This window comes from Corythoichthys intestinalis, chromosome 5 (assembly GCF_030265065.1).
Source record: "Corythoichthys intestinalis isolate RoL2023-P3 chromosome 5, ASM3026506v1, whole genome shotgun sequence".
Lineage (NCBI taxonomy): Eukaryota > Metazoa > Chordata > Actinopteri > Syngnathiformes > Syngnathidae > Corythoichthys > Corythoichthys intestinalis.
This window is the reverse complement of record NC_080399.1, coordinates 59,557,634-59,581,934: the sequence shown is the minus strand read 5'-3', so window position 1 is coordinate 59,581,934 and position 24,301 is coordinate 59,557,634. Positions and strand designations below refer to the sequence as shown.

The 24,301-nt window shown below is 37.7% G+C and overlaps 1 protein-coding gene across 1 annotated transcript; it reads left to right on the top strand.

Moving 5' to 3' along the window:
* Positions 1-736: 736 nt before the first annotated feature.
* On the top strand, positions 737-22,849 carry gal (galanin/GMAP prepropeptide). Its single transcript, XM_057837437.1, has 7 exons — positions 737-822; positions 1,000-1,080; positions 3,289-3,343; positions 13,214-13,285; positions 18,064-18,150; positions 22,392-22,463; positions 22,575-22,849. Exons 2-7 carry the CDS (start codon positions 1,000-1,002, stop codon positions 22,631-22,633), a joined length of 426 nt encoding a protein of 141 aa, XP_057693420.1. The 5' UTR covers positions 737-822; the 3' UTR covers positions 22,634-22,849.
* The last annotated feature ends 1,452 nt before the right edge of the window (positions 22,850-24,301 follow it).

Here is a 24,301-nt window from a genome sequence, read left to right as displayed (position 1 = left end):
ATTAGGAACAAAACCAGCATTTCGTTTCTTTTTTTTTTTTTTTTTTAAGGTCAAAGAGGAGGTAATAACGCAAAGGTTAAAACTTAGAACACATCCGTACTATATGAATGGGATACCATACGCGGTGTCCAGACAGCCGTTAGTACTGAAAACAAGTGAACCACCACACAACGTTATCTACAGAGATGAAGCTGGCTTCAACCTAACAAAATGCAGAAGGCGTGTGTAACACACGCACGATGCTAGCTGGTCAGTCTCACAGTCCTAGCCATAACATGCTAAAGAATAAATAAAATGGCAAGCTTTGTGGCTAGAAGGTAATGGCAACTTAGCAGTAGGAGTGTCACTAGAACGAATACAATTCTAGGGCACAGCAGGACATATGCTTAATGTTATCTTAAATAGGTATTTTCATTATCCAAACTAACAAAAAAAAAAAGCTCAAGTCAACAAAAAAGTAAATATACAATAGTGATTTGCGACACAAAGGTGAAACATGTGCAGATAGAAAGATAATGAAAGAAAACCACTTCACTCATTTTCAAATTCAATCCAATGTCTCTAAGGGGGGGGGGGGGGGGGGGGGGGTAAAGAAAAATCGTATCCGGGCATTACATGATGTAATTGAATTTCGTTATGCTTTCTGTTGTCTGAGGGGAGAGGGCTGTGACGCAGGTGGACTGAAGCCAGGGTGAGCTGGAGTACAATAAAAGGTGCATTAAGGACCCATTTCATCTGAATTGTGAAGTGTTCACACATAGAGCAACTTCTTCAGCTGCTGCCTTTAGGGAGGAGGGACAGTGTTGTGCCAGCATATTAAAGGTAATCTGCTGTTTCCTTCAAGTTGTTTAGTTTTTATTCTGAAGATATTGTCTGTAAGCAAGTGTAGAATCCCACATAGAGAAAGTTTACCTGGTTGAAATTAATCTGGAAACATTTTCAAATATTTTATTTTGTCTTGTTTTAGTAGTGACTGTTGTCGTTTTTTCATTTTTTTAGATGAAGAGGTGGTATGGGATTTTGCTTGTGTCACTCATCTTTTGCTCAATGTTCTCTGAGACCATCGAGTTGGTTATTGCGGTAAGATCTTTTTCATGACTGGAATTTAACCTGTTGTAATCGGAAATGAAATTAACTGATCAAAATTCCTTATCTGCTACAATTTCCAAAGTAAACCCATTAAAAAAAATAAAAATAAAAAAAGTAATAGGCTATACGTTACATGATTTGTAGAATATAGTTTCTATGTATATGGTGCTTCTACAAATCTGTCTGACCACTCGCAGTCCCCAATTTGGCCAAACTCAAAATTGTCCTGTATGCATTTGTGATACATCATTGGAAAGCTTGAAATATCAATTTTCTGGGGGAATACATTTTTTGAAAAGGTTTTTTCAATAATAAAAAACTTTTAAAACAGCAAAACCCTAACTGGAGGTGAGAGCATAAGAGAGCAGAATTAAAGACGCCACGATTTTAACAAGGTATTATAACGTACTTACCTTGTTTCGGTCCAAAAAGTCCATGTAGCATGTATCACCGAGTGTCAAGACACAGCTGTGAATGGCCACAGCTGGATTTTTGGGGGGATTTATGGGTGAAACATGGTAATATAACAAGGGTCGCGATGCAGAAATCGCAGACATCAAGGAGTGGTCGAGATGTTCTTTTTCATATATTTACCCTTTTAAATGTTTTTTTTTTTTTTTTTTTCAATTTTTCTTTGTTTGGATCGATTATTTATCATCTAAAATATTGGGGTAAATGTGACAGTAACGAAAAAAATACAATTAAGCGATAGTTATGAGGTAGATGTCCGTGACTTTTTTACAGACGCCAATGTTTTCATCGTGACGTAATTTGTTTAAAGTTTAAAATACGTGTATAAATAATTTTCTAAAGTTTTTTTTTAAACTAAATATTACACATCAATTAATGATTAAAAAGCAAAAAAATGACAGACATTTCGAATAATAAATAGAATTAATTCGTTTTATGGCTGGGTTGAAACAAAAGCGGTTGCGTGACGTCTGTAAATGGGGGTTTCCAGGGTAAAACTGACAAATTAAAAATAGCTCAGGGGCTTAATGTGCCATGAATCTGCTGTGGCAGCATATAGACATATTTTTCTATCAAACACAACAGTTGGTTTGTCTTAAAATACAGCAGTTTCTTTTAAAGAGGGGTGCAAGAGCAAAAACTGCTTTTTCAGTCTTTTCTGTTTTTCGCCATATCTATCTGTAGTTTAAACTTGTATCTGCTCACAATGATGTTTTAACTGGACAAATTAGGAACAAAATTTCAAATTATAAAATTTACATTTAAAAAAAAATTGTATTTAAATGATAAAATGAATTTCTATTTAATTATTAATAATATATAAATAAATTATATAATATATTTCATATATATTTTATATTATATTAGTTATTAATTATATATAATTAATTGAATTAATTAGAATTACTTTATTTTTTTATTTCCTTAATTATAATTTTAAAAAAATATGTTAAAAATAATAATAACAATAATAATATATCATATTAATGGCGGAGCAAATGTGAACAAGGTTAGGTGGGATGTTTATAAACAGGCCCCCCGAGGTGAACTTCCGGCAGGTTGGGGCCATAGTGGATAATATTGCGGACCCTTTAAGATAGCCCTATAGGCTTGGTTCATACTGCAGGTCTTAATGCACAATTCCGATTTTTTTGTCATATCATAATTTTGAAACGTTGTGAAAAACATCAGTGGGAGAAATTAACCGCTACGGCACTGGCATCATAATTAGCAATATTTACGTAAAATAAATGCTAACTGCCCGGTTCTTTGCTGTTTTAAAAATGAATCGAGAGTGTTTTATGTCCATATCTATGAAGAATTCAGGGATTTAAGCATTTTTATAAATGCTAACTGACTGTTTTGGTGTTGTTGTTTTTTTTTTGCTTTTAACCAAGAGTCGAGACTGTTTTTCACCCATACCTATAAAGAATTGAGGGATTTAAGCATTTATTCACAAGAATTTTAAACATAAAAAGCTCTTTGTCTGTGTTTCCACTCAGTCAGCTTTGACGGAGATACGCCCCCTATTACGCGGCTCCGCGCGCTGTGTTACCTCAATATTATTATGAAGTCTATGCCTGAATGGTTAAATTGTTGTTCAACAAAAACTTTGATCTATTAATGGAAACATGGTGAGAGTCCTAACAATTACAGAACCTCAACAAGCATAAGCACAGAGCACTAACCCTGTGATCCCTTGTACTCTTGTCCTACTTCTGCCTGCAGGCAAAGGAGAAGAGGGGTTGGACTCTCAATAGTGCTGGATACCTTTTAGGTCCACGTAAGTACTGAGCATAAACCTACTATTTAATATATCATTCCACATGTGATGTTTCACTCACATGTGACTCCATCCATCCATCGAAGCTCTAAAATAGATGTTTGCTGTTCCAATAGAAAGATCTTTTTAATAGAAACTCGGCAGACAGATAAACTCTTTGGTAACATCATGACTCTGAAGACAGCTGACCATTGACCAGAGGGTTATTAGCATCGTAGTAAAGAATTAAACGCCACTATCACAGGTCTGTGATGGTTGCAGATTCAACGAGAAAACGGGTAACAAAAACAAAACCACTCTTGGCCTGGTTCACTGAATTTCCTGACTTTTTAAATGATGACATGTGAAAGGCCATATCTGCCACTGCTGCCTGTCTTCATTTAAAGTGCCTGTGACAGCATAAAATCTTAAATAGCATTATTATGTAAATTAGAATCATATTTTGAGATGATTCGATTATATAGAACAATTTGGTAGATGACGAGAAATTAGTTTTTTAATCTGCCGTTTAGACCCGCCTGTCATTATAGCGCTCTAGCGTCCCCGGCTGGATGATGACATAGGGTAGCAGGGTCATGATTTCATATGATTTAGAATTCAGCCCATTGAGGGGGAAGATTCAGAATGAGGAAAATATGACAGAGTGGAGCAAAATGTCATGATTGTTTCAATCTCTCTACTCCAATATTTTTACAGGATATTCATTTTATCTAACTATTTTCCTCAATTGCTAAATAAATGGTTTGGTCAAGACAAATAACAGTCTTGCGCTAAATGGAATTTGAATTATTAAAAATGCATTTATTCAGTACGACAGGGCAAAATTACTGCATAATGGTCCAAACTTCCGACTTCTACCTCTCCCCAACGGTATTTTATGCAACCGGAGTTAGTCCGGCTTTTGTCATTTCCCTGCCCCGGCTTCTGATACGGAGGAAAGAGCGTCGTTTTGCTGCGGCCATGGTGGGCAGGCAGTGCTCGTCGCCGGGAATGAACGCCGAAAATAGCCCATTCTCGGTGGAAAAACCGGCCGACGTCGGAGCGGGGTGCTCCTCATGGCCAAGTTGGGGAAAGCACATTATCGGCAGGCACGCGAGTTCCTTGACAGTCTGAGGACCAACCTGTCATCCTGTAGGAGATTCCAGGAGACAGGTAGTTACTCCAGGGTTGCTGGACAGGGCTGTAGAAGATCCTTAAACCCTCAGCAGGATCGGTATCCACTCCTTTGTTAAAGGAAGAATAGGATTAACACTGCCAGAGCCCTACAAAATGACCTCCAGCAGGCCACTGGTGTGAATGTTTCTGACCAAACAATCAGAAATGGGCTCCATGAGGATGGTCTGAGGGCCTGACATCCTGTAGAGAGCCCTGTGCTCACTGCCAATCACTGTAGAGCTTAAGAGGCATTTGCCATAGACCACCAGAATTTGCAACTATGCCACTGGCTCTGTGCTCTTCACCGATGAAAGCAGGTTCAACCTGAGCACATGCGACAGAAGTGAAAGGGTCCAGAGATCCCATGGAGAACTTTATGCTGCCTGCAACATCATTCAGCATGACCGGTGTGGTGGTGGATCAGTGATGGCCAGGGGAGGCATATCCCTGGAAGGACACACAGTCCTCCACAGATTAGATGATGGCACCCTGACTGCTTTTAGGTATCGGGATGAAATTGTTGGACTCATGGTCGTAAGCTACGCTTTTGCAGTGGGACCTGGGTTCCTCCTGGTCCAGGACAATGCCCAACTTCATGTGGCTGTAGTATGCAACTGTTCCTGAAGGAAGAAGGAGTTGATAAGTGATAACATTGACTGGCCCCCACGTTCGCCTGACCTAAATCTAAACACCTCTGGGACATTGTGTTTAGGTCCATCTGGCAGAGCCAGGTTGCTCCTCAGACTGTGCAGGAGCTCAGTGATGCCCTGGTCCTGATCTGGGAGGTCATTCCCTAGGACACCCACCGTCGTCTCATTAGCAGCATGCCCAGGCGTTGTAGGGAGGTCATCCAGGCATTTGGAGGCCACACACACTACTGTGCCTCATTCTGACTTGTTTACATGAAAGCTGGATCAGCCTGTAGTGTGTTTTTCCACTTTCATTTGTAGTATAACTCCAAATCCAGACCCCCATGGATTGATACATTTGATTTTCATTGATCATTTTTATGTGATTTTGTTGTCAGCACATTCAACTATGGAACGAACATATTTATGTATATAAGTATTTAATAAAAATATTTCATTCATTTATATCTACAATGTGTTACGTTAGTGTTCCCTTTATTGTTTTGAGCAGTGTATACACAAGGGTAAGTCAATAAGTACCTGCACTCCATTTTTTCTAATTATTTGATACAACAACAATACAAAGTTACAATTACATAATTTTTCAACATCGCAGGGGCGTCACTAGACCTAATACAATACTAGGGCACAGCGGCGCACTGGTTGGCACGCCAAAAAAAATTTAAGCACTTATCGATCAGAAATAGTGCTTTAAATTATGTATAATCAAACCAAATTCACGTTTCGGTAAAAAATGTTTTTCAGCCATTAGTATTCAAAATCAAACTTGGGACATTCCTTGTTGATAGTAAACCACCTTTGCTCATGCTCATCAACTTCCAGCCCTCCTTCACCTCTTCCTGCACTCTGCTGCTCTACTTTGTCAGGACAGAATTTGGGCTATATCACTGTAACCAGAGGTGTCCAAACTATTCCATATACTGTAGGGCCGCAGTTGGTCTGGATTTTATTCCAACAAAAGGAGACCTTTCCACCAAGTGTAATCAGTTGATTGCAGTCAGGTGCTGCTTGTTTTAGCAGAAACTTCATTGGTTAAACTGTCTATGCTCGATTGATAGGAACAAAAACCAGGAAATAAAGTGGCCCTTGAGGACCGGTTTTAACACCACTGACTGTAACTGTTATGCAATTAATCAGTAATTCTCAACTGGTAAGTTGTGACCTAAAAGTGGTTTATGTTGCCTAGGTGGGTTACCTAGCTTACTTCTCTCATTCCTCCATGCTGCAAGCAAATAGCTTTGTAATAGCTATTTGTAATGCAGTTCGATTCAAATAGAAATAAAAAATAATGTTTTTACAGATTACAGGGACTGTAGTATCAAATAAAATGCTTGTAAAACAGATGGAAAGATTGCAATTAATTCATACAGATTCATTCTATTCATTTTGATCACATAAACAAATAGCAATAAATAGCATCAGTATTGATACAGTTCAAACACCACATATCATATTAACACAATATTAGACAAAGCTCTTGAGTGAGAGCCTTCCCCTTAAATCACATTTATTTGACATTATATTTAGAGCCAAGTAGCTAAAAGACGGCAACTAATCTGCTACATCCATTTGCGAACATTTGCGAGTAGTTAACTGCCTGATATATAAAGAGTAAAGTTGAACTATTTAAATTCACAATTTTGGGGAATAGGCGACCAAACAAACATCAACATAGAGGTACAGCTTATCCGGCACTAACCTATAAAGCAACTGGGAGGATGTAATTTGCACGGTCGACTGTATGATTAGCACACGCAACGTAATATTGATGCTGTATTGACGTGTTCTTAGCGTAATCGAAAAAATGATTCTCTATTACATGGTGTCTATATTTAAGCGCCAGACTGTATTGTTGGAGCATTAAAATAGGCTACTCCTCTTTGTAGCAACCATTTTTTATTGTGCATTATGATGACTTTACAAGACAGAACGATTTTTATACTTAGGGAACTCAAATTTTCTAATTCAAATTCAAATTTACCAACACACATGAATGCAGCATATATTCCAAAGGTGCTTCACAGATTTTTCAGCAACGCCCTCCTTCTTTATCGATACGAACATAAAACAGTCTCGATTCTTGGTTAAAAGCAAAAGCACGGGCAGTTAAGCATTTATTTTACATAAATATGTCAAATGAAATGCTAGTCTTTAAGCCAATGTGGCGGCCGCCTTAGCACCACAAAGAGCTTTTTACAATGAAAATTCTTATGAAAAATGCTTAAATCCCTGAATTCTTTATTGATATGGACGTGTAACAGTCTCGATTCTTGGTGAATGCAAAAAACCGGGCATTTAGGATTTATTTTACGTAAATATTGCGAATTATAACACTAATCCCGTAGCGGTTAATTTCTCCCATTGATTTCGTTTTTCACAACGTTTCAAAATGCATGCATGGTAAGAAAATATAACAATTACCTTGAATCCTCGAACAAATCACTCCTGAGACAATCCTTCCTGTTTGTATGCGGTACAGCTTTCATTCTTTTTTAATCTAATTCCGGCATTAGATTGCTGCATGCGTGTGTTCGAGAATAACTCCTCTTGATGCTAGGTGTGGGCAGGCCCCCTATCCGAAGGCGTGGCGCAGTGTCAGCGCCCCTGTCACGTCAATATATTATGAAGCCTATGTATTCTTTTTAAAAATTTAAATATGAATACATTATGGATCTATTGAAAAAAAAATTAAATAAAAAAAGACGCGACTTGCAAATGCTGACAAAAGAGGTTTTAGTCCCATTGATGTGGCAAGAAATGAATTTAGGGTGTCCAACTGTCCCTTGAAAAGCGGAATCAGCCACGCTTTGTCCCATATTATCATCAAACTCGAAAATAGTGTGTTATTTGTAGAACAAACAAATACTGCTATGCTGGGAAACGTATTTCCCCGCCTATCCTGCTTTTTGACCAATGAGCTGACGGAACAGTAACAATACGAAAACCCACTCATCTCATTAGTCGAGGTACTGTCGATAACGGAAAACACCATTAGATTGTGGTAGATAAGAGGTTTGAGTGAAGCGAGAGTAAAGAGCACGTTCAAAATGATTATCATTTGTTTTCTTGTTCTTCTCTGAGTGCTTCATCTTAACAGATTGTGTTATATTTTTGTGTTCTGTCAAATTCATTATATTTGGGGTGATCATATGCTAAAATGTTAGGGGACTTTGAACGCACCTAAGTTAAAAAAAAAATACCTGAGAGTTTGTTTGCACGTTTTTTTTTTTTGTTTGTTTGTTTGTTTTTTAAACGGCCAAAAAACACACACAAACATACATGAAGTTTCAGGACCTTAAGCGTTAAAATATACCATTTGAAATTTAGCAGTACAGATTAAATTCGAGTATATTTTGTATTAAAAATACATTGCTGATAATTATTGTTTTTCCATGTGCTTTTATAACTCAAATATGTATGTAATTAATTCAATTTTGAGTAAAATTATTATATTATAATTATAAAAATATAAAATGACTTTTTGCATACAAAAAAAGAATTAAAGGGTTATCGGTTATCAGGCTGGCCAGCTCTACCAATGAGGTGTCCCTTATCTTTTCAGGGAGTTGGCAACAATTCCAGTCAAAATGAATTAGATGTCTTGCGCTGTCAATGGCAGCCAGCCATCTAACGTAGACACTATTCTAATGAAAGATTTTGGCAGCAACCTGTTGGTTCCGGGTTTTTTTTTTGTTTGTTTGTTTTTTGACAGTGACACCTTTTACAACGATATGTTGATTCTTGGCAGGAGAAAATCGAAAACCTTTTAGGCAACAAAGTATTGCGATATGTCACTTTTTTGATGTATTGTTTGTCACACCCTTTAAGGGGATGTTGACTGACCATTACCTCTACAACTGAAATGTAAAGCTCAGGTTTTCCTCATCTCACAGTTTACCTACTCAGAGTTTTCACATAACCTGCTATTTGGAATAGCACTCAGGTGAACTGAATGTAAAATAAATAAATATACTAATAATAATCACACAGCCTTTGCTGTAACAACAAAGGCTTAGCTTTCATACACCACTGGAATTTCTCAGATTGCACAAAAGGTGACAGTTGAGGTGATCCAAAGCGTGCCTATAACAATTTGCCTCCGGCGGCACACTCGGGGTTAAAGTGTCAGGGAACTCATAAAAACGCTTAAACAGGTTTGCATGTGCCATCACTTCACAATGAACAATAGAGTCCTAAACATATGTTTCCTGAGTTGATTAGCAACCATATCTTAATTGTACAGAACGTCAAGTTTGGGTGTTGGGAAAGACCAGATAGACCTCTGTCGGTGATTTAGTGGAAACATGTTGACATGACAGATGTTGAGGTACTTTGAGCAAAGCTGACCTGGCAAGATAGGGCAAATTCAGATGTGATTACTGAGACGTCAAACTTCCAAAGCCCGCAAACAGTTTGCTGAGGACATGTCAACAAAGCACATAGATTACTGGAACCATGTCCTATGGTGTGATGAGAAGGGTGGGCTTTCTTGTGTACCATCCTCAGAAGAGGCTTCCTCCTGGGGTGACAGCCGTGCACGCCAATTTGATGTAGAGTGCTGCCTATGGTCTGAGCACCTTTTCAATCTCTGCAGCAATGCTGATAGCAATCCTGTAACGCAGGGGTCCCCAGACCTTTTCCTGTGAGGGCCACATAACTTTTCCCTTCTCTGATGAGGGGCCGGGGTCAGTTTGTAACAGAAAAAGTGTGACGATTGCAGGAGTGCCTAAATGTAAAAATGTATTGTTTTTCAGAAAACCACAATCAAATAACCCTTTCTGGATTCTTCACGGAACAAAAGTAAATAAAATAAAAATTATAATAAATATAATATAGTATAATATAATATAAGAATAACACTATTAATTACTGTAAATAGATAATAACCAAATAACCCTCTCTGGGTTCTTCACAGAAAAAAGCCAGGAAATAAATAACACTAATGAAAAAAAAAAAAAGTCCTCTCTGGTATAGTTCAGGGGGCCGGACCAAATGTGGAGGCCGTAGTTTGGGGACACCTGCTGTAACGAGTCACATGACATTTTGGAGGGAAACTGACAAGCAGTACTCGAGTTGGACATTTAGGGATGTACGTTTTTTCATAGGAGTGTACTCACTTTTGTTGCCAGCGGTTTAGATATTAATGGCTATATTTTGAGTTATTTTGAGGGGAAAATAAATGAACTCTATCATATGAGCTACACACAGACTACTTTTCATTGTGTCAAAGTTTCATTTTGTCAGTGTTGTCCCATGAAAAGATATACCTAAATATCTGCAGAAATGCGAGGGGTGTACTCACTTTTGTGAAACACTGTATAAACAAAAATAATATGTCATTTTTTCTTATTGCAGATATTGATTGCAATAAAATATTTGGACATGATTCCATTTCTTGTTTTATTTAAAACAATTGGTGCATGTGCATGAAAATATTAATGAAGGTTGAGCATATGAGAAATGTGTTATCAGCAGTGCTGTTAATAACGGCGTTACAATATAATGGCGTTATTTTTTTCAATAGTGAGTAATCTAATTAATTACTTTTCTCATCTTGGCAACGTCGTTACCGTGCGTTACTATGTGTTACTATATTGATTGAATGACGCGAGAAAAGTCTGAAGGAGACGGACTCACCGAGACGACAGAGCACAGCAGGAGTGGGGAGGAGCCAAAAAAGTTGTGACGCCGAGCAAACGCGATGCTAGGTGGCTCCGATAATACCTGACTGTAGCCGATAGCCTACAAACTACGCCCACATGATATGGTAGATATGGTAAATATGGTAAACATGGTAGTAATAACATTTATATAGAACTAGATGCGAAATGACAGACACGGCGGCGTTAGCAACATGTACAGTATAGGAACTAGATGTGTTAGTAAACAGCCGCCATCTTAAAGCAGTAGACTTCTTTGGAAGGCTTTGTTGTAGAGAACCTTCCTAGCAAACCTAAGTAACTTTTTATCTAAAATACTCCTAAATCAGCAAAATCTTGACTTAAATCTATCTTTAAATGATGAAACAGTTTTAAAACTTACACATGTCAAAAGTAGACAGAAGGGAAGTAATGCAATAATGGGAGCGATTTTAACAACTTTTAACGGTTGATTCAGGGTAAAGGGTAAATTAGGGTAAAGAATTGGGATAGGGCAAATTGTCCCAAAAACCTTTTAAACTTCACATAGTGTGACCTATGTCTTTTTTTTTTTTTGAGGAAAAAAAACAAAACAAAACATGAAAATTATCACCAGTTACTTTGCCAAGTAACTAATTACTCTTACATTCAGGTAACTGAGTTACTAACACAATTACTTTTTGGGAGAAGTAATTTGTAACTGTAATTAATTGATTTTTTTTTAAGTAAGATTAACAACACTGGTTATCAGGCAGCAGGCGGCATTCAGATGGGCTTTATCCTGCTCCCCTCGGTAATTCCAGCTCCAGTAGCGTATCTTAAAGTTGCTGCAGTTAAAAAGCTCGTAGTTAGATCTCGGGATCGAGCTGATGGTCCGCCACGAGGCAAGCCACTGTCTGTCCGAGCCCCTGCCTCGAGGCCGCCCCCGGGAGCCAAGCCTTCCATCCAAAGTAGAACGCACCTAGTCTCGATATATGTCCATCAACGTACAAGTCAAGGTGTCTTCCTTCGCCTGACAGCGTTTTCCTGCTGTAAACAAACGAACATAAAACTTGTAACACTTGCATTTAGCGTTGACATAATTGTGCCATCTACATGTACTGATTAGCAACAAGCTAGCACTAGATACAGTAGTTGTAGTAAACAACATTAAAGATCATCATAATCACAATCATCATTGTAATAACAAAATCAAAGGCAACAAGTCATTTTATGAGCAAGATTTTAGCTTACTGTATTTTTCGGACTATAAGTCGCACCTGAGTATAAGTCGCACCAGCCCAAAAATGCGCAATGAAGAGAAAAAAAACCCACATAAGAGGCACCGGAGTATAAGTCGCATTTTTGGGGGAAATTTACTTGATTGAATCCAACACATAGAACAGATATGTCATCTTGAAAGGCAATTTTTAAAAAAATACAATAGAGAGTAAACATGCTGAATAAGTGTACAGTATGATATAGTTACATGATGCATGAACAACGAATTGCGAACGTGACCGGTATGTTAACGTAACATAGCTATTAAGAGTTATTCAGATAACTATAGCATAAAGAACATGCTAACAAGTTTACCAAACGATCAGTGTCAATCCATAACACCAAAAAAACATGTGAAATGATATAATAATTTCACACATAAGTCACTCCAGAGTATACGTACGCCGCACCCCCAGCCAAACTATGAAAAAACCTGTGACTTATAGTCTGAAAAATAAGGTAAGTATTTTTTGAGCACCGGACACATGAAATTGCTGGGATAGGAAGAACATACCTTCCATAACACAGCTGCAACATAGCTACAATAACACCCGGTCTTTGTGGTGGCACGATCTTGGTTCCGCATCTGCCTTCATAAACATGTTGTCCTCCCCTGTCGCGCTGATGGCAGATGGATGCTGTATTTCCAAATTGTCTTTTTTTAAGAGATTTTGATGAGTAATGTTGCTCCAGCTCCACTGTTGTTTTGAATGGGGAAATTCTAAAATGGAAGTTGCTTGCAGACATAAGGAAGTTAAGCGAAAGTACCTCGGAAACTTGTCTTTAACCTTTTTGTCCAATTAAGGCCACTTTGTCAGTTGTTATATATTGTAAATTTAAATATATATTACATATTATCATTATATAATTTTTATAATAATATATAAAGTCATCATTTGTATCATGCAAGGTGCCAGTGTGCCAGCTGTAATCACTGTACTTTGGGGGTTTTTTTTAATGTTTTTTTTTTTTTTTTAATCGGCTGTGACATTCTGTCTACTCATCCATTAAAAGAAAAAAAAAACTGTTACAGTTCAATTCAAGCGTTAAAGGCCCAATGGGGAGATTGTTTATGCTCTCTTTGGCCGGTTCACCCCATTTGTGAGCGTGTTTGTGTAAATGTAATGCTCACGTAAAGGTTCCTCCTGCCTCATCCTGTGTTACAGGTCGGATTGATCACCTAATTCAGATTAAGGATTCACCCAGTGCCAGAGGCAGAGAAGAGCTGATCGCACAATGTAAGATAGAAAAATAATCTCTGCAGAGCCTTACTTTTAGGCCTGGAATTGCTCCACGAAAATCCTGTCAAAATTGTCATTGTTTTTCTGTGTGATCTTATCCATCCATGCACCAAAATATGTACAAATTTAAGAAAAGAGGCTGGTGCAAAAGTGAATACACCTCTAACAAAAGTTACGATATTTTACAACGTACCCGATTTACGTGATTTCGAAGTCTAGTCCGCCGTTTTGTCTCCAGTCGTTTCCTTTTTTTTTTTTTTTTTTTAATTTTTTTTAAGTCGCGTAAACAGTACCTTGTGGTACCTCACTGTATCTTATTTTTTATTTTATGTTATTATTATGACATGTTCTCTTCTCACTAAACATGAAGTTTGACAGACAGCAAACATGGCAATTGCGGTTTTTGAAGCTTTTTACTTCCTTCACGTTTGACAATTTACAAAGCTGTAACACACTTATATCCACCTGTGTTCAAAACGACACACATTTTAACAATAAAACACTTGACACAAAACAATTGGTGTTCAAACGTCCAACTACTCTGATCAATATGTAAAATTAGAATAAATTAGCCTAATTTGCCCAACATAAGTCCACTAGGTTAAATGTTCCAAATGCTATCGTATTTACAATTCTCATAGATGCTATGACATAGCAAATTGCTCATGCATAACTCCACAAACTGTAGCTCTAAACATAATTATAAATGCATACACAAACATATATTAGCTGAAACAATTTACAGCCTTACAGTTATATGAAAAAGTATCTGAACCTTTTGGAATTTCCCACATTTCTGCTTAAAATCACCATCAAATGTGATCTGATCTCTGTCAAAATCACATACAGTAGATGAAAAAAAAACTGTCTGCTTTAACTAAAACCACCCAAACATTTACAGGTTTTCATATTTCAATGAGGTTAATATGCAAACAACAACAGAAGGGGGAAAAATAACTAAGTGATTAATATTTTGAACTCTTGGCGTCATCTTTGGTGGACGGCCACTCCTTGCAACAGTGTCGAACTCTCTCCATTTGTATACAACTTCTCTGACTGGCGGTTGACATCCAGACTTTTGGAGATGGTTTTGTATCCTTTCCCAGCTTTATACAAATCAACAATCCTTGATCGCAGGTCTTCAGACAGCTCTTTTGACCAAGCCATGATGCTCTCATCAAGACAATTCTTACCAGGTGTGTGTTTTATAGTGGGCAGGGCAGCTATAAACCACTCATCAGTGATTGGGCACACACCTACTTCTTTAAATCTCCTTAGGCATAGTGTTCACATACGTACGTATTTTTCCCCCTTCTGCAATTGTTTGCATGCTATCCTCATTAAAATAAGAAAACCTATAAATGTTTGGGTGGTTTTAGTTAAAGCAGACACTGTTTTTACATCTGTGAGATTTTGACAAAGATCAGATCACATTTGATTGTGATTTTATGCAGAAATGTGAGAAATTCCAAAAGGTTCAGATACTTTTTTATACCACTAAGTCAAAAGTGCACATTAACATAGATGTTCAGAATCTCCCAAATAAAACAAAATAAACCTCATTTTAACTCTTTCCTTTCTCTTAAAGATTTTATCAACTTTCCTTTGCATTGCCCTTTTAATTCAACTTGTTTATTTCAATCTATTTGTTGTTCCAAAAAAAACATGTACATTTGAACCAATCAGAGCTAACTATCCAGACTGATTACAGGGTTACAGGTGATTGTATGTCAGCCAATTAAACGGACATTAGAGTCCAGGTTTTTTTTTTTTTTTTTTGCTGCCTGCATGTGCACATCGACACGACTAGTCAGATACAGAGAGACACTGTAAACAACTACGTCGAATAAATACTGTGAATGAAAGATAAATATCGGTGGAAACGGATTACACTACACAAGCACTTTATTAGGCTTGTTGTTAACACTTGTGGATGTAAATCTGACGTAGATTGTTCTTATTGCAGATGCGTGTGTGGCGGCGTGGCATGTTTTTTTGTTTTTAAAACGGGGTTTTAACAGTTTGCAACATATTTTCGGGATCAAAGCACCGTTCCGGCCCAGAATCTTTTACCGGACTGTTCCGGCCCACTTTTACCCCTGTACGTATGTGCAATGTGTTGAGTAAATTGTGGGATTTGGGACATTTTTCGAAACATTTCAAGATTTCATCAGTAAAATTTTCACCTGTACAGCAGGTACTAGTAGTGCACAATATGAATAAAACATCAAGTAATGAAGCTTTTGCTGACACAATGAAAGACAACGTCTCATTGGCAGTAGCGCTCCTAGCCTAAATGCTGATCTGGGCAACAAGACGCTTAGGACCTGTTTTTGGCTTTGTTTCAATTCCAAGCATTGTTTTCTTTTTCTCACCACTGTCATTGTTCGCCAATTTCCTCAAGGAGATGGTTAACGTTCACCTGTAAGCACAACTGATTCAGTTGCACTACAATACAAAATTCTGTCACTAGAGACAACAAGGATGAAAAAGAGGGGAGCGGATGGGAGTTGTTGATTAAATGCTCGTATGCCCCCTAGTAGGACGTTTGAGACACTTTGGGGAGACAGAGCGAGAGAGAGCTTTAATTCCATCCAGTCGGGTGCTGAGGCCAAGCGAGAGAGAGAATTTCTTGCGCTCGGCTTTACGATGCCTGAGTCTCGCCATTTAGTCTCCATTTTTTTTTTTTTTTTTTTTGGTCGTGTGAACAGTACCTTATTGTACCTCACAATATATTACTTTTTACTTTGCTTAATTAATTTGACGCATTCTGTCCTCACTAAACATGAAATTGTTCCGCTTTGCAGACAGAAAATGACAATGGTGGTTTTTGAAGCTTTTTACTTACTTCACGTTTGACAATTTGTAAAGCTGTAACGCTCATATGTACACTTATGTTCAAGACAACACGCATTTTAACAATGAAACACTTGACACAAACAATTGGTGTTCAAACATCCATCTGGTCTCATCAATATATATAAATTTAGTAGATTAAATTAGCCTAATTTGCCGAACAAAAGTATAGTTTAAATGCTACAAATGCTAATGTATTTACAATTCTCATAGCAAATCGCTCACACATAACTACAAACTCTAGCTCTAAACTTAATTACAAATGCATACACAAACATACATTAACTGAACCAACTTACAGCCTTATGTGGGCCAAACCAGAGCACAGCTGTCCTTATAGCCATGTCAGACGAGTCTGCTTCTCAGTCAATACAAGGCGAGAGTCCAGCTAGACCCAACGCTGCCACCAGAGGCCAGTGTATCCTCCATCATTAAATAAAATACAATATTTTTTTTTGACTTTTTGGATAGTTATTTTGAGATTTAGGGTTACCTCAAGGGTTAATTCAGACTTTTGCGGTAATACAGGTTACGTCGCCATCGTAGGAACAGAAACTCGTTCGTAGCCCATGGTCTACCTGTATATATATGGCGGAAAACACTCAGGTGACTTGAAATTCCACTCGCAGACCCCTAATTTGGCAAAATTTCAAAGTTGTCCGATATGCACGGGTGATACATCATTGGAAAGTTTAAAATCTCAATTTTCTGGGGGAAGAAATTTTCTTTAACAGGAAGGCATTAAAAAAAAAAAAAAAAAAAAAACATTTTTTTTCTTAATAGCGAAACCCTATCTGAAGGTAAGAGCACGCGAGACCAGAATTAAAGATGTCATAATGTGGCGGCGGTCTGAACTGTCAAGTCTCCCAAATCAGAATTCATGTACTAAATACGTCACCAAAGAGGGAGAGCAGCAGGCAAGATAGCATCGATGTTGCTATTCATTAGCATTAGCGCCTAGCTTCAACTCAGCTTTTACTATGCAGGTGGCGGGCTTGACCACAGTAATAAAAGAAATACAATAAAGAAAAGGATAAACCTGATAATGCTCGGTTTCTTACTGTACGCCAACTGAGCAATATTTCAGTATTGCTTACATGGCCTAGTCGGGGCAAACTGACAGTGCACAGTGTTAGTGCGGAAGTAATACTTGAATGGGCTCAATGGACAAAGGCAGTCTGAACGGGCACGACAAAAAAACAGACATGACCAAAAATCGGAATTGTGCATTAAAACCTGCAGTATGAACCTAGCCAAAGTCCAGTGGGCCTCCGAACGGGAGGTCTAGGTCATGCAAACATGGGAAGCCACAGAGTGTTCATACAATGTCAAAAAAAAAAAATCACCTTTCATGCTAGTAGCACTGGTATTCTTTTCATTGGCATTTTCTTTCATTTTCGTTTGTGATCTTTCCAGCTAGGCTATCATCATGTGTCCTCGTGTATCCTTTTCCATAGCGTCTCCTCTACGTCTCGAATGTAACAATGTTCCTTCGCTATTATATGTTATATCGCCAGCAATATGTTATATGTTATTTTTGTAACATGACGTTTGCTTACGTGCACTTTCTAAACTGGATGACCTAATTGTAGATCTCTGACCAAACAGAATCTTTAGATAAAAATCTCATAAGAGTGAAAACAAAAATCCCTACATCCATACCAGGCCTAAAACACCACAATAGCATTTTTATTGGCCCGTTTTCAAGTGCTGATGATTATTTTAACTAACAACTTGCCAAGAAAAGCTCACAATTATCCAACTTGACCAAAATGTTAGTATTACCAAGCAAAGAAAATTGAAAGTTTTCAACTACTGAATCGCAACTATTTTCATCTGCAGTCTATTGTGTTAAAATGTATTTGATATGCTGGATGTTTCTGACTATAAAATCTACAAATAACTGTACTCTTGTTTAGATGGTATGGATGGACATGGGACACTGGGAGATAAACCTGGTCTTGCTGGCAAGAGAGATATAGACTGGGAAGAAAACGTCCGAACAGGTTGGTGTTTATCTTCTGTATGTACATGTATACCTGTCAAGTTGGACGGTTTCGGCGTAGTGAGTGCAAGTGAGCAGTGATTTTTAAATGTGTACGGCGTACGTTCAAAATCTGTATGTTTTTCGTGCATTGTGTTTTTTTTCTCCGTTCGGATTTTGATACAATGCACCGAAAAGGTGTGCGTTACTCCGTTGGTTGAATGATGCGAGAAAAGTCAGAGACACGGGGAGAGAAGAGCGGGAATGGGAGGGAGGAAGAATGACGCCGTTGCAAACGCGATGCTAGGCTAGGCGGCTCCAATACATCCTGACTGTAGCCAACAGTCTACAATCTACGCCCACTTAATGCTACGCTAGATAACACATGCATATAGAACTAAATGCGAAATGTGAAAAACTCGGTGAATTTAGTAAGCAGCCGCCATCTTAAAGCAGTAGATTTCTCAGAAAGGCTCTGTTGTAGTGAACCTTCCTAGCGAACTTAAGTAACTTTTAATCTGAAATACTTCTAAATCGGCTAAATCTTGACTTGAATCTATCTTTAAATGATGAAACAGTTTTAAAACCTTCACATGTCGAAAGTAGATTGATGGGAACTAATGCAAAAACGGGAGCAATTTTAACAACTTCATTGATTCACAACAATAAATGACTTCCAAACATAGCAAAGGTTACTATGTTTTTGTTTTTGTTTTGTTTTTAATTGAAAAATGACCATGAAAGGTTACACCAGTTACTTTGCCGAGTCACTAATTACTCTTACATTCCGGTAACTGAGTTACTAACGCAATTACATTTTGGGAGGAGTAATTTGTAACTGTAATAAATTACTTTTTTAAAGTAAGATTAACAACAGTCTGCAGAATGAAAAGCTACGCTGTGACAAAAGCGGAGATTTTATTCTGCCAATTTGTTGCCGAACACAATTTGCCTGTAACTATTCCCAATCACTTCTCAGAATTAGTAAAAGAAATGTTCCCTGACTCAAAGATTGCAGATTGCAGTTAATTTTATCAATTGACCTTTTTAATTTATAATTGGACACACTAACAAACTACCTTCAAGTCAAACTGAATTTAAGGTGCTAAGGTGCCATGAAGTGCATCCCTTAAAAGACATGATAGAAATTGCCAAAGTGATACATACAATTATAACAAAAGTCACTGTTAAATTTTAGTAATCATGATGTAGCTGAAGATATCGATTGCACCAGGTTATATGTGATGATATTACCAATAAATTCATATTATTTTAAAAATTGAGTTTTATTTTTGTTTCATATTGCACGCTATATAAAACGTTGTAAGATTAGTAACCAATTTGTAAGGGCATACGTCACTATTTGTAAGATAGCCAACGGCCTCGGGTTGACAGATATGTACATGTAATTTCAATCTATGCATTGCGTCGTCATGTTAATAGACCTTTTGCAACCTCCGCCCCGAAAACGGCCATTGACCAATCCTACATCCTTGCAACCGCTGTTAAGTGAGCATGATTCGACAAACGCCACATTCCCCGCATTGATCATTTTGGTTGCTACTGTAAGCGTTACCTGAATGCCAACTTCCATACAACTTAATGAAAGCCCAGGAAAAGATAAACAAGCTGCAAAGTCCAAAATCGTGCAGCGGTGTGCCTATGTCATATATAAATTGGACACAAGGTACCCAAAGAGTTTATCCGGGGAAGTTTTTTTCCCTTCTCAAAGCAAAACACAACCTGAACGGTGCCTTCAATGGATAAAACAGTGTGGGCAGCCAAGGTAAATGTTTTAAAAATAAACAGGCTAGCCTGCTTGCCTAAGTAGAGGTAAGAACATTTATAAAACTGGATATCAAAGTTGTAGTTACTGTTATCTAATACTATATCTTCCTGGAATGTCATTGCTATAACGTCTAGGTAAAGTTGTTTCCAGAGCTGGGTAGAGTAGACAAAAATTTTACACAAGTAAGAGCAGAGTTACTTCTAAATAATATTACTCAAGTAAAAGTAGTGATTCAAAAAACTGACACGAGAACAAGTAAAAAAAAAGTATTCGTTGAAAAGAATACTCAAGTCATGGGTAACATAATGAGTAACTGCTTACAATGTCCGATTTAAAAAAAAATTTTTTTTTCATAATGGTACACAGGTAGGCCCTGGTTTACGAACGAGTTCCGTTCCAGCGTTGTTCCTGTAATTCGGAATTAACCCTTTAAATACCTCAAAACACCCTCTAAATTATAAAAAAAAAAAAAAAAAAACTATTCAAAAACATGTATTATACGTCATTGTACTGTCCTCACCAATTTGTCAATTTGTCAATCAGTCCTAGCTAGACGGTAAGCTAAGCTCCAAAATGACAAAGTCAGACGTCCGTGTGGTTTGCTGACTTTATTCAGATGCTAATGACCTCAAATGTTGCAGAATGAAACTAAAATAAATTGAAATTCAATCAGTCTTATCTTCAATAACAGCAATTCAAATTTGTGTTTACAAGTAGCTGCTGATACACCAATAACAAACGATTAGCATGTATCAGTTAGCGTCAGCACTTCATCAAAAACAATCACATAAACTTGCCCCAAGTGCTTGACCACAATTGAAAACGCACAATAAACAGTACAAAAGGCGTTATATACAGCCGTCGCCTCTGGATGCTTCACAAGCAACAAATGTGTGCACAGGCTGTCACCTCTGTCACTCAGCTGCTCTGTGTGTGCGTGCGTGGGGTGGGCGGGCGCATCTGTACATGCGCTCACTTCCTGTTCCATACTTCCTTTGCCAAAATAAAAGCATGTATCACAAAAGTCAACATTTAACCAAAAAAAAAAAAAAAACACAAAAGATGAGGCGCAGGCGTCGTAAAGTCGACATCACTTAGGTCGTGTCCGTCGTAACCTGGGGACTACCTGTTTTTATTTTTTCTCAGCACAACTTCATCTATATGAACTGTTGTTATTATTATTATTATTATGTTGTACTAGAACCTATTGCATGACCAAATGAGGCCAAAAATATGACGCAAAAATCATCAAATTCACACCAGAACAACACTATGAAATATGATTTGTCCAAAGAGCATGAGAACCCTCTAGTGGAGAAAAACATTGTTACCTTTGATTGGTATAATGGAGTCATGTGTTATTGGTGTGACTTCTCATGGTGAAACTGAGACAGCCAATGTCACCATCTCTGGCAAAAATAAACTCAATATGTAGAATAAAGAGGATGTAAAGCATTACTACCCACCCTGAAAAAAAAAAAAATAAGGGACACCCTATTTGGTAGAGCCAACTGGCACCAGAACCGTCAGTCTTTAGTTGTTTTTTTTGTGTGTGTGTGAAAAGTGGTTTTTTTTTGGCTGTTTGGCTGTTTGTTTGTTTGTTTGTTTGTTTGTTTGTTTGTTTGTTTGTTTGTTTGTTTGTTTGTTTTTTTAATTATTTGACTCAAACCTGAATAAAACCCCTTCAAACCCGCATTTTTTTCTGCTGGGCAAAAAAAAAAAATTGCTAATTTCATACTACTCAAATACCAGAACGAAGTGCATTTTTTTAATCTAGGATATTTCATGCTTTTGTTGGTTAATTTTAATGTTAATGTTCCATTGTTTTTAATGAAGAATTAGCACATACGTTTGTCTTTTTAAGTTCCGTTTTTTTTTCTCAGCCATTGTGCGTGCTAAACCTCATGATTTGATTTCTATGGGTAGAGTTTCGTCCAATCATCTCCCAGAAGTGGCAATAGCAACTAAATTCAGTGTATTTATTGATTAAGGGACGCTAACGCGTCATGTCCTTCAGCAGCATGCTCAGATCTGAAGGTGTTAATTAGGTGCATATTTGAGTGGAATAAACACATTTTGTGAATGGAAACTTTGGATCCCAAGGCCTCACTTGCTTTAATTGTTAAACCTGTATGCTTTTGCCTCGTTAGCTTGCTATATTTTCAATATAACCCTCCGCTGCATATTGTAAACCCTTTTTCCTAAATCTGGAGGTTTTTGCACTGGAATTGCTCCAAAATAAATCACTTAAAAAACTCAAGTAGCCTATACGACTGCTTGCAATGGCTGTGGCGTTGGCGTCACGAAGCTATTTGGCTTAGCAGCAACCATAACTAAGCGGGGCAGAGCTTTTGTGAAAGGTCGATTACTGCAAGGTCAATTCTTATTCCCTCAATATACGTAAAATATTGACTTTAATTTCTCCACTAATCAGTGAAAATTGTGAATGTGGTCATATGTTGCTGTTTTCACAGGTGTCCAAAGGAGAACAGAGGAAGACATTGTCCACACTGTCATTGACTTTCTGTCATATCTCAAATATAAAGGTATGAAATATTAGCCCAGTTATTTTTTGGTAACAAGAGAAATAAAACTACCAAGTTGATGTGTGCCAAAATTAAAGTTTTTTTCCCCTTCTTTTTTTCCTAATTTTGCAGAAATGGGACCCTGGCAAAGTCTGACTTCTGTGACATCAGATGAAATGGCCAATCCTTAGCCACGTGTCATAATGTGCTATCCACCCACTCATACCTAATGCAATGTTACAACACAATGTAATTAACACCACACCGCTTATTTATTTGTTTTTGGGTTTTTTTTGTGAGGTGTTAATCATTAGATTGTGGCCTGGCAGAGAACACAGGGTGTTTGTTGTTGTTTTTGTCTCTGTTTTATCTAGCGCTTTTCTCGATTAGACGTCAGAAAGCAAGGGGGGGTGGGGAACAAACTGGAGAATGTAATGATTGCAATAAAATGTTATGTCATTTAAAAAAAGAGTCATTTTTTTCACTTCTCATATTTTCTCTTTTTTTAGCCAGGTGTTATGTGTTTTCCCCCCAACAAGAATTTGACTTGATAAAATTGTGTTTTGGAGCAATGTTAAAGAAAAAAATCGATCACCACATGGGACGGACAAATTATTCTATTCATTCATTCAAAAATGAGGCATACACACATACACTGCTGGCCAAAAGTATTAGCACCCCTGCAATTCTGTCAGATAATGCTCAATTTCTTCCAGAAAATGATTGTAATTACAAATGCTTTGGTAGTAATATCTTCATATATTTTGCTTGCAATGAAAAAAAACACAATGAAAAAAAACACAAAAAAGAATGGGAAAAAATTATTATCATTATCCACAAAACTCCAAAAATAGGCCGGACAAAAGTATTGGTACCCTTTGAAAAATCATGTGATGCTTCTTGTTTAATTAACAGCACCTGTTACTATAAGGTGGTGGCAATAACTAAATCACACTTGCAGCCAGTTAAAATGGATTAAAGTTGACTCAACCTCTGTCCTGTGTCCTTGTGCGTACCACATTGAGCATGGAGAAAATAAGAAGACCAAAGAACTGTCTGACGACTTGAGAAGTGCAATCTCAAGGCTACAAGTCCATCTCCAAAGACCTGAATGTTCCTGTGTCTACCGTGCACAGTATCATCAATAAGTGTAAAGCCCATGGCACTGTGGCTAACCTCCTTAGATGTGGACGAAAAAGAAAAATCGACGAGAGATTTCAACGAAAGATTGCGCGGATGGTGGATAAAGAACCTTGACTAACATCCAAACAAGTTCAAGCTGTCCTGCAGTCCGAAGGTACAACTGTGTCAACCCGTACTATCCATCAGCATCTGAATGGAAAGGGACTCTATGACAGTATACCCAAGAAGACCCCACTTCTGACCCAGAGACATAAAAAAGCCAGGCTGGAGTTTGCCAAAACTTACCTGAGAAAGCCAAAAATGTTTTGGAAGAATGTTCTCTGGTCAGATGAGACAAAAGTAGAGCTTTTTGAGAAAATGCATCAACATAGAGTTTACAGGGGAAAAAACGAGGCCTTCAAAGAAAAAAACATGGTCCCCACAGTCAAACATGGCGGAGGTTCCCATATGTTTTAGGGTTGCTTTGCTGCCTCTGGCACTGGTCTGCTTGACCGTGTGGATGGCATTATGAAGTCTGAAGACTACCAACAAATATTGCAGCATAATGTAGGGCGTGTTAGAAAGCAGGGTCTCCCTCTGAGGTCATGGGTTTTCCAGCAGGGCAATGACCCAAAACACTTCAAAAAGCACTAGAAAATGGTTTGAGAGAAAGCACTGAAGACTTCTTAAGTGGCAAGCAAAGACCTGAATCCCATACAAAACCTGTGGAGAGATCT

Bases quoted from the DNA above. Each gene is read 5' to 3' on its own strand.
- gal (XM_057837437.1), top strand. From the start codon at position 1,000: ATGAAGAGGTGGTATGGGATTTTGCTTGTGTCACTCATCTTTTGCTCA. The intron at 1,081-3,288 runs GTAAGATCTTTT...TTCTGCCTGCAG, and splicing joins CCATCGAGTTGGTTATTGCG to GCAAAGGAGAAGAGGGGTTG. The intron at 3,344-13,213 runs GTAAGTACTGAG...CCTGTGTTACAG, and splicing joins TGGATACCTTTTAGGTCCAC to GTCGGATTGATCACCTAATT.